The sequence below is a fragment of the Gavialis gangeticus genome, unplaced genomic scaffold, assembly GCF_001723915.1.
Source record: "Gavialis gangeticus isolate Ggan-Ray unplaced genomic scaffold, GavGan_comp1, whole genome shotgun sequence".
In the NCBI taxonomy this organism is placed as follows: Eukaryota; Metazoa; Chordata; order Crocodylia; family Gavialidae; genus Gavialis; species Gavialis gangeticus.
The window spans coordinates 52,082,240-52,093,564 of record NW_017729029.1 but is presented as its reverse complement, the minus strand read 5'-3'; the positions used below and the strand labels follow the sequence as shown (position 1 = coordinate 52,093,564).

Sequence of the window (11,325 nt, the reverse complement as noted above, 5' to 3'; positions counted from 1 at the left end):
GGAAGAAAATCAAATTTTCACACCTGAGTAACTATCCTAGGTGTTATCTATGATGCCTTGTCAGTGAGCTGGTATTGTAGATTATCCTTTTTAAAATTACTATAACAAGCTTTAGTGATTCGGACTGTTAGCATTTATGGTAGAAATGTTTTTTTGCGGTGGTGCTCTAGAAAGTGCTTGAATGTTTTTTTCATATAGAAGTCATGACTCCTTTTACGTAATTACTTCCCTTTACAGTTTGGTAGGTAAAATGTATGGCTTTAAGGCACTGGTGATTAGTAGGGCAGGTTGAAAATTTTGTTGAGTGTTTTTTGACTAAATGAAAAGTTTTCTGAAAAGCATCCATTTCCATGGATATTACTGATTTCGTCCCCTTCCCCCCCTCCCCAAGTGGGTATATTGCATGGCAAACCACAGATATTTTGGTTTTGAAATCTTCTGCCAGTGCTTCTTGGGAGTTGTAGTTTGGTTGCCTTGTGGTTTCATTCTCCACTCTGGGTCAAGTTTCCTGGACAGACTTCATCCCCTATCATGGCCAGGCACTCCAGTTTCCCTTTTCCAAGAGCACATTCTGTGCTCAAAAACATACCTCTCTTAAAGCATTGAGATGCACCAAGAGGCTCAGATACTCGAGCTCCCCAGTGATAGTGTTAATCGCATTTTCAGAGTGAAATATTTGGGTTTTCAGCCAAAATTTTTCTATCTTCAAATCTCCACAAAAAAATATTTTCAAGGAAAATTTAGATAATTTTCCATAGAAGAAAACATTTAGACTTGCCCTTATAGTTAACCTCTGGTGGACTCCCAACCAAAGTCTGTAGTTGCAAGTAATTTCAGGAAAACCTGGCAAGATCTTTAAAAGTGTTTTCACAAACACTGTATGGGCATGTCTATGCCTATCCAGTGTAAGCACGCATGCAAATACACTAGGGGTGCACTGATAGCGATTTTGGGGCCAATAACAATAGCTGATTTTTAAGGAGGCATATCTGCCAATACTGATCTAATTTCTGATACCAGTCTGGCAGCTTGAAGAGCTGCCTGCAGCTAGTAAGTCTGGTGTGGTGGATGGGGAGTGGGCGGGGTGGCATTGGGCTGAGGGAGAAGTGGGGCTGGGACAGCAAGCACTGCCCAGTCAGGGTGGGGCAGGTGTGGGATGGAGCTGTGGCTCATCCGGGGGCACAAGGAGGGGAGGGTGGCTCGTGCCACTCATCCAGGGGCAACTCGTCAGGCAGCTCCCACCGCTGCTCCTGCCATTCACTCATCTGGGATGGCACTGGGGGGGTGGGCTGTGTCCCCGGTTCTGTGTGAGGTTGGGGCAGGGTGGGCCAGGAAGAGCCCCGTGCAGCCCCAGCCCACCGTGCCCCATCCCGTGCAGGGCCAGGGGTACCCCCCCGGTGCCCTCCCAGATGAGCAGCGGGAGCAGGGGTGGGAGTTGCCCCCCCGGACGAGCCACATCTCCATCCCCAGCCCCAATCCTCCCTCACCACGGGGGCCTTGATCTGCCCAGCCACACACCCTTTCCCTCCCCCCTCCCCTTGCACTATCCCAGACTTACCAGCTGCATGCAGCTCTCCAAGCTGCCAGGCTGTGCTCTTCACTGCCTGCGTCATTTCCTACCATAAGAAGTCTGCACTCTGCATGTGGATTTTGTGAAGGAATGGAATGAAAGGGTGAAGGTTGCTCTGAAAGCTTTTTTCAGGCAAAGTAGTCTAGGCAGGCCAGCAGCTCCATAACAATTACTGGTAGATGAGTCCAAAATTACTAATGTAATTGAAAGTAGAGCCTTTGAGACATATAGCATGATTCAAGTGAAGGATCTTGTATCTCAGTACTGGGATCCAATGTTTGTTTTCAAATAACATGGAAAGGCTGGTGGATTATTACAACACAGTGGGATAAAATTCATCATACCTTTTAATAGTATCTTTTATTTTGCTCATGTTAAACATGAGCTCATCCCAGCACAGTAGACACACAGCTGGTAACATCTGGTGGCTGTCCTCAAGCCACTTCCTAGTAAATGAGTGCATACATCACAAAAACAATACCTCTGAGCAGTCTTAGGTGAGACCCAAATGGTACAATAAGGAAGGATCATCAGAACAGGCTTTCCAACTTTGCTTTGAGACATTGGCCCAAAGGCCTCCATGTACATGTCTGTCTTGTCCACCTGCTTTTCAGACATGACTGGCCTCTGCTGCGTGATGAAGGTTGGTGCATGTGGTGAAGAAGTATTTTTGCTGCAGGTCCCATGGCTGCTCTGTTGATGGAAACAGTATATAGTCTCAAAGCCATTTTTATAGGACCTTTCACAAGTATTACTTTCATTATAATATTAAATAAGGTGAAGCTTTCTTTTTGCCATGGTTTCTTTTTTTTTCTTTTCTTTTTTGAGCAACCAGAACAGCTTTACATAAAAGACATCTTTTGGAAAAAGGGAGACACTTTTAGCCACTTCCTCCTACTCAAGTGGCCATTTTTTTTTCATTAAGCAACTAGCAAGAGAAATGTGCCTGTTGTTCCTTAAATGTGGCTTTCCAAGATCGCATGACAAAGGCATCTAATCTCCCAGAGGCTCAGGACAAGCAATATTTACTTCTGAACCTGTGATTTGTTGAAGAACTGATGGTTCATGATTCTGAGGGGCTTGAAAGTGGAGTTATATCAGGGGTTAGGGAAGCTTGCGAGCCTCCCTTATAGGATAAGTAAAGTTTTCCATGTGGTTTCCCCTTTGTTGCAGGAGGAGGGGTGTCTTTTGGTGGTAGCTTGGTGCCCTGTGATCGTAGTAAAAGTGTAAGTGACTAAAAAGTAGTCTTGTGCTGTCACTATCTGTTTTTACATAAATGAATCCCAGTATCCCATAAATGGTTATAGCATTCCATGAGTATCACCCCTCTCTTTTACTACTTTTTGGGCTCATTTACATGATACGCTAACTGCACAGTAGTCTAATAACACTGTGCAGTAGCACGTCACAGCACGGACAGTGCTAATACGTTGCTGCACCGTATTATTAGGCTACTGTGCAGTAGCATAACTAAAAGGCGTTCACTGGCACTACCGTGCAGTAACTCTGGCTACTATGCATTTATTTAGTACCTGATTCATACAAGTACTTAATTAAATGTGCAGTAGCCACTGCGTGTTGATGAACGTGTAGATGTGCCCTTTGAGGGTAATCACATTAAGCTATTGTATATCTGAATTCCTTCCATTGTGGTAAATAAGAGGCCATCAGCTCACAAGAACACCAGAGGCTTTGTCAGATTTCTGACTTGTAATGATCTTCACAGATGACAAGAAAATAAAAGGGGCATTGCATGCATGGGATTAATTGCCCAGGTCCATATGATGGCTGGGAATTCACACAGCTGCTTTGTCACTGGAGAGTTTTGCCACCAGAAAAGTCCCTCTGCTCTTTAGGAGGGATGATTTCACGTTTATGATGAACTTTGGGAAGAAGAAATAGAGCTGCCAATGATGCAGTACAGCTCTAGGATAAAAGGCTGGAAGGTTTCAGAGATCTCTTACCTTTTTGTGATGATACCTGCTGGTTGAGATTAGCTGCAATGTGGGAGCCAACAGTCTCTCTAAATTTAAACAACTGAAGGCTCAGGCAAAGTGTACTGTATTGGGGATAGAGGGGGAAAAAGCCTCTACTCTGAAACTTGCTGCTTTCCTTAGTCTGATGCCTGAGCACTTAGCCACTGCATAACTGCAATGTATCTTTTCTCTTCATGAATTATTCATGGTTTCATGGTGGTCTGAGATTCTAATAGCTCCATCTCCTCTCTGTTAGTCTGTTCACAGTTCTCCAGAGGAGTTTATGCCATCTTTGGATTCTATGACCAGATGTCAATGAACACACTGACGTCGTTTTGTGGGGCTCTGCACACATCCTTCATCACCCCCAGCTTCCCAACAGATGCAGATGTGCAGTTTGTCATCCAGATGCGGCCAGCCTTAAAAGGAGCCATCTTGAGTCTTTTGACGTATTACAAATGGGAAAAGTTTGTGTACCTCTACGACACCGAGAGAGGTGAGCACCGCTCCGTGTAGGTGGCATATTATGCTGCATGCTAGAAATATTAATTGTACCAATGGAATACATGACATCCATGGCAGCCTTTGAACACAAAGCATGCGTTCAGAACGACTGTCCTAGCAAGCAGACATTTATTCTGCGGGAAGGGAATGAAGGGGGAAATGAGAAAGGCGGCCTCTTTATATTCTCAGTCATTTGCAAGCATAGTTGCTTGAGGGAATACTTAAGAGCTTAAGCATGAGGATTGAATACCTGCTTCGCACGGGACCATAGATTCAACTCTTGCAAGGTGTTTTGATGCAGCCAGCACTTAAGAGATTAAAACCACTGCTGCTCAGCCCATTTTTACCATCTTATACTCACACTGCAGTGGGTGTTGGAAGGGGGAGTAAATGGTAAAAGCATTAACCCCCTATTTGCCATGTGTTGGCAATGAAGATCCCAGAGCGCTTTTTACAAATGTGCTTTATTTTATGGGATTGGACAAAATTAATCCAGGTTGTTATGCCACATTGTAGCAGGTTCATGCCACAGGAGCAGCCATGATACCCCCTCATGTCTGTGTGGCTTCTGCCTCCATGCCTTGTTCTTATTGAAGTTAAGTAAGCAAGGATGTCTATGAGCCTTAGAGAGAGCCTGAGCCCAATCAACTCCTCAACGGGTCCCTCCTAGACCCCACTAGTCTCAATCCAACTCTTATGCTAAATAGGCCCTCTTGGCTTGGCAGTGCCCCCGCAGGGCACCTATAGCCTTAAGGGCAAAGTGTGTGTAGCTCCATGCCTCCCCTACACCACAACCCAAGCCTTTCAGGTGTTATCACTCCAGGTGTTAACTTCTCTTAGCCCCACTTAGGACTCTCAGACTTTCTGGGTCTCTCAGCCCTCTATTGTTGGGTCTTCAGACCCCTAGCCCCCCACGCAGTGCCTTCGGAGACTGTAGACCCTCTAATCCCTCACTCCAACTCTTCCTAGCCAGTGGGTCCTCTGTTCAGCTTCCTGATGGAGTCCCTTCTCTGGACTGGGAAACCATTTGTACCCCGCTCAGATCTTTCTCTGAGCTGGTGGGCACTGTTCCCTTATTCAGCCCATTTTCAGGGCTGGGGAATTCTCTGTAGGCCTTGAGCCTGCCTCCAGCAGGGCTCAAGGCTTGTAACTCAAATATTAATTCTAACATATAACAAAGGTCCCTTGCCTGCATAAACCCTATCTTCTTTGCCCCAGGCAATATTCTCTGGTTCCCAGGCTTTCAGAGTCCTTCTGCTTCCCCTACCTTCATGGGTCCTTCAGGAGTCCTGCTGCTTGCTGCAGAGAATGCCTCTCCTCAGGTTCTTGGGGCCAGGCTCCCTGACCGGCGCAGGCACTGGGCTATCAAGCCGTAGGCAGGCCGCCCTCTCATCAGATGACCCTGCAATCATCCCCCACACCACCTGCAAGCTGCCTCTTGGGCAGCTTCTCCTCTTGAAGTGGCAGGCACCCCACAGTGCCCTACTACACACAGGCTATGCATAACGCCATCCTGCACCCCATAGCCACTCGGACTTGGAGGTATTCTCAGCATGTAATTTTTGCTTGCTTTTGAGCTCTTTGGGGTGAGTGATGTGTAACTTGGATATTTAGGTGATAGCCAGTATATCCTGACTCACAGGGTATTTAACACGTGCTCTGGGAGGCATTGGGGGGGCACTTTAATTAGCAAGCTGTGTTAATTAAAAGTGCCCAGATGTCATGTGTATCAGCCTCCCCTATACTGAAAAATGACGGTGGGTGCTTTGAACTAAAGCTCATCGAACGAGCTTTAGTTCAAAGTGCCCCGCTGCCATGTTGCAACTCGGGGATGCTGATGCACATGATGCAGGAGGCTGCTGGAGGATGTTAATTTGCGTGTTAATTCTGCTCCGATGCATTGGATTTCCAGCATGCTGGAGCTGCATCCCTGCACATCTATAGAAGCCTATAGTAGTTAGTCCCACAAGAAAACCTGGGAGATGTGGGTTTTTTTTTTTAACCACTTTCTTTAGGGCTTAGGCCAGTTTTTAACTATATTAAGAAATGGGTTGAAACCATAAGGAGGGGCAGGGTACCCCACAACTACTAGCTATAGGAGTTTAATACCTTCCTCTCAAGCAGCTGGTGTTGCGATTGACCACGTACTGCATAAAGTGGTATGATACAGGTATGATACAGTATGACATTTTCTGATAATGATTGTTACAATAAAATATTACTAGTAATCCCCCATGTTGAATAAATTCAGCAGACAACTGGGTGCCATAGAATCTATGTAGCTAAGAACAAACAGAGCACCATTAGTTCAGTTGGGAAGAATGTCATATTTGGAGCAAAAAGGATCTTAGGTCTGTCCAAGCTATTGCCCTACAGTCCTGAGGGACTTGGTTCTACAGTGTATTAACAAAGGTCAAGTCCTAAGCGGCTACTTTTGCACATTCTTACTAAGAAGGTTCGTGCAAAGTTTTTATAGCATTTGGTAGGGCTAGAGTCTATGTTAGCTAACATTTTAAACATGAGATTCAATGTAGAGAAAGGTATAAGTGCCAATATATGTTGGAAGTGTAGATAGTGGTAAAGTTGAAATGTCTTTGCTTAGGTGTGAGATCAGAGACAAAGAGAAATACCTGGAGAAATCACGCTGCAGTTGTAAATGCTGCTGAAACTTTTTCAAACCACTACAAAAAAGTTCGTGTTTTTATTTTAATTCAGCCCATACAACTCATCTGGGCATTTGTAGATGCAGTTTTAGGCAGCTGTGCCATTTACTGAAGTAGGAAGGGAATGACTAAGATGCAATGCAATATTTCATATCTTTAAAAGTGGAAGAAATTTTGCAGATGAATATCTTTTGGGTTTGGTGAGACATGCAATAATGCAAGGTCATGACTAGCAATGCTCAGAATGTTTGGAGGGAAGCTGTCCATGTCACCTGAGGCACCCATATCACACATCAACCACCCCCTTATATATCCTATGAGTAACAGCATACTACTTTTTTCCTATAGAAAACTAGACCTGGGAATCACTCTGTCACTTTTTCTTTCCTTGCAGTTTTCCACATCTCCCTGCTTCCTGCCTTCCCATTTGCATCCTAATAGGTCCTTACAGTTTTTTTAGGAAGCTTCCATCATAAGCCTAGACTCGCTATCACATTTTGACTATCACATACCTTAATTTCAATTAAAGGACAGCAAGAATCCAGTGAGAAGGCTAACAGAGTTGCTGAACTATAGGGTGTGATCTTGCATGGTAATGGAAGACTGCATCTTTGGGAAGCCTGTAGGGATGGAAGAAGTATAAGTGCTTTTGGAGCATTGCAGGAGTAGTAGTGAACTGTGAGAAAATCTTACCTAAGTGTATCTGTATCCTGGTAGTTCTGATGGATGTGTAACTAGGGAAGGTTAAGATCTTTTATATTTGCCTTTCATGACAAATATCCTCACCCACCTTGGTTGGATAGCAGACTTACTGATTGGTAAACAGGAACAAATATTAGCAATTAATTATGTTCTGATCCAATGAGCTTAGTCTAGTGAAAATAGTCTCAGTGTGTGTTATTGCTATTGAAATTCAAATCCCTATTTTGTAAAGCATCCTAAAAAATTAGGAAGGCATGTAACAGGAAGAGGTAGGGCATTATCCACCATGAAGCAAACATTAACTTCTTTGTCTCACAACCAGTAATTGTATGTGGCAGCACCTGAAACTTTTGGCAATTTCAGTAGCCTGCCTAATTTATTGTGATGAGTCTTCAAATGAGAGAGCATCTCAAGAGCCTGAACAATAATTATGGTGAAGGATTTTTTGGTGGATAGTGAATAAAAGATAATACGCATGCCTGTGCTGATACTCCATTGAAAATGAAAATACTAGAGCTGTCATAGTTCAATTCAGAGGACAAGCCAGTAAGATAATAACATTTATAGAGAAGAAGCATTTAAATTATAATTTATTTAAGCATTTAAGTGACAGCAAACTGCTCAACACTTCCTCTCTATAGTGTTTATGCCCCAGAGCAGTTGAGTATCTATGGTACAAATTATTAAAAGCTATCTGTGAGAAATCACAAAACATTACGCTATTCCTTCGTATGTTGAATATTAGTTACTAGCATATTGTTCTCACAGGTAGTTTTACAATAGTCTGATAAAGCAAGGCTCTGCCAGGTATTAAACACTGCATTTGCTATTAATAAATACTGTAACATATTGCAAATGTCATACAAAACTTAGTAAGTCTTCTTGGGGTTTTATATTGTTTACTGAACTATTTCAAGCTAAGCCTATGGGAGTCGGATTCTCTTTAAACCCATTTCCCTAAAGCAGTGATTTTTTTTCCCCTCCTCCTTCACTAAACAGTCTAATCATATGATGGTTACTCAGTGGTTCTCGAGCTGTTGTCCACCAGGCAATGATAAATAGTCTGCAGATGGCACCAAGCACTACATGCCTTGATAGTGTTTTCAACTAAAAGTCAGTTGTTAAAAGGTATAAAGGGTGTAAGAAGGTTTGATGGTTGACAATAGCCTGTGGCTTAAGCCAGTATCAACATTTTTTAACCCGCTATCAGTACTGATGCTTTGGTATGAGTAGATTTAAGATCATGGTGTTCAGCTCTGATGTTGACAGTACAGATAAATTATATGTGTTGTTCATCCTTTGCGGGCAAAGACGACTGCATCCAGCTGGGGAAATAGGGGAGACAGAAAATAAATGGGAAGGAAACTGGGAGGGAGAAAAAAAAGGAGGAGGAGGAAAAGAAGGAGAAAAGAGGGGGTGGAGGCTAGGTCGCGTGGAGGCTAGGTCGGTAGGTGACTTATTAGCTCAATCTTTGCCTTGAACAATGTGCTGCAGCAGGGTCAGGAAAGCTATAAGGACCAGGTACGAGAGGTCTTTGTTTTCCTGGCCATGCGTTTCTTCATTGCTTCTGCTGTGCATTGCTGTTCGAAGGCCAGAGCTCCATTCTGGATTGATGACCTACAGGATGGACGGTCACGAGTGATTTGCTTCCATGACTTTGGGTCAAGGCCAGAACTCTTTAGGGACACTTTAAGGGTGTCCTTGTACCACTGCTTTGGAGTGCAGCAAGAGTGTATTCCATTTGACAGTTCGCCATAGAAGATTTTCTTCAGCTAGCTGGTGTTCGGGCATTCTTGAAAGGTGGCCGGCCCATCTTAGCTGTGCCAGTTTCAGTAGAGTACGAATACTGGGGAGAGCTGATCTTCCGAGCACCTCAGTGCCCAGAATCTTGTCCTGCCACTTGATCTTTGGTATCTTTCTCAGGCAGCACAGGTGGAAGTGGTTTCGTTTCTTGACATGACGCTGGTAGGCAGTCCAGGTTTTGGAGGCGTAAAGGAGGGTTGGGAGAATGGTGACTTTGTATACCTTCGGTTTCATCGACGTTCCGATGCCTCTGCAGTCCCAGACCGACTTACGGAGTCTGCCAAAGGCCACGCTAGCTTTCATTAGTCTTGTGTTGACTTTGTCGTTGATGTGGATGGCACAGGAGAGTGTGCTGCCTAGATAGACAAACTTGTCGACCATCAATAGTTGACCTTTTAACTGAGACATGTGGTTCCTGGGGTGTTGTGCCAGGTGCAGGTTGAACCATCACTTCAGTCTTCTTCATGTTAATAGTGAATCCGAAGTTGTCGCAGGCTGACGAGGCTAGGTCCGTGGACCATGCATAACACACAGTCATCAGCAAAGTGGAAGTCATGAAGCGTGGCTGTCTGGACTGATAAATTACAAACAGCTGAGTAAAGTGAAGATGTACAATTAAACAAAGCAGTGGTGCTCTGCCTTTGGCCTGCAGGCCATGTTTGGCCCATGGAGCCATGTCACTGACCCACAATGCTCCTCATGGGTTGGATATTTGGTAGCCACCACTCCTGCCATCAAGTTTCCAAGTCCTGTGGACCAGGACATGGCATTGTGCATGGGACTGAGACCATGATCTGGGGTGCGACCCAATACAACATGCAGGGCCGCCCTGGCTGGGCCTGATTTTGTGCCAGAGCTGGGGTCAGGGCCCCATCTGACGTGTGGGGCTGGGACCACACCCCAAGCCAACCCCATGTGCTGGATTGGGCCCTGACCAGGCCATCCCCATGCACCAGATTGGGGCCCCTGCTGGGCTGCAGTGATGGACTAGGTCTGTAGATGCCACATCCTTCATCTGAAACAGCCTTAGACAAAAGGTTGAGCACCACTGAAATAGAGAGCCGATAAGGCCTCTAATTCTGCAAGATATGTGTGCAGTTTAAAACATTCGGGCCCCTGGCAGGTATTACACATAAGACACAATTAACCAGTTAATCACATCTTATAGTGTAACCTAACCAATTCATGATGCAATAAAGCAGGAAACCAGCCACCAAAATAACTACTAGGGCTGTGAAAAATTTCACCTGCATTTCGTTTTGAAGCTGTTTAGATGCTTTTTGAGCTTGAAACAGTAAAATTGAAATGCAACAAAAGCTTTTGAAACAGCTTAAAAATGAAACAGGGGAACTGAAAACCTTTTGAAAGGCTTACTGGCATCAGCACCAATCTCAGCTGGCATCACCCGCCTCCTGTCATCCAGCAGGCAGATCAGAAGCTCGCCCGTACCCCCAGAAGGGCTGCAGGGGCTGTGCTAGAGTCCTCCCAGGGGTGCAGACCCCCAATCTGCCTGCCAGATGAAAGAAGCCAGGTGCTGCCCCCTGGGACCAGGGCTAGGAAGATCTCTGCTGCTGCCAGTCCCAGGTGGCAACACTCGCTTTTCTCATCCAGCATGCAGATCGGAGGCTTGCCTGCACTCCTGGAAGGACTCCAGCACAAGCCCTGCAGCCCTCCTGTGGTTGTGGGCAAGCAGGAGGGCTGCAGGGTAACAGGAGGCAGGTGCCCCAGAGCCAGCTCAAGGAGGGTACGGGGCCCGGGCAGATTAGCTCGTATGGGGACCCTCCCCTGGCCCGGGTTTGGAAAACATAAAATGCAGTAGGTGCAATTGTTGGGACTGGGAATCAGATCCCGTCACACCCTTAAATAAACATGTGTCAGTGGTCAAAGGTAATCTTACAATAAGCTTGTGTGTCAGTGGACAATAATCTTATTTGCAAGGTGCTATTAGGTGACTAAGTGCTGTTGCGTTGTAGCCTCAACAATAGGAGTGAAATATAGACTTGCTTATTCTCTTCCCAATACCAATCCAAAAGCAAATACATTATGCTCTGTGGGAAGGAATGGCACATTAGGAAAAATCTATTAAAGGAAAAAATGTGAGTCAGTG

The 11,325-nt window shown here is 45.1% G+C and overlaps 1 protein-coding gene across 4 annotated transcripts in view; it reads left to right on the top strand.

The window, feature by feature from the left end:
- Positions 1–11,325, top strand: part of GRIA3 (glutamate ionotropic receptor AMPA type subunit 3) — a 316,978-nt gene that overhangs the window by 72,347 nt on the left and 233,306 nt on the right. For all 4 annotated transcript variants that reach the window (XM_019521579.1, XM_019521580.1, XM_019521581.1 and 1 more), the window contains exon 3: positions 3,803–4,042. In XM_019521579.1, the coding sequence (XP_019377124.1) occupies positions 3,803–4,042 (240 nt within the window). The remainder of the gene's footprint in view (positions 1–3,802; positions 4,043–11,325) is intronic.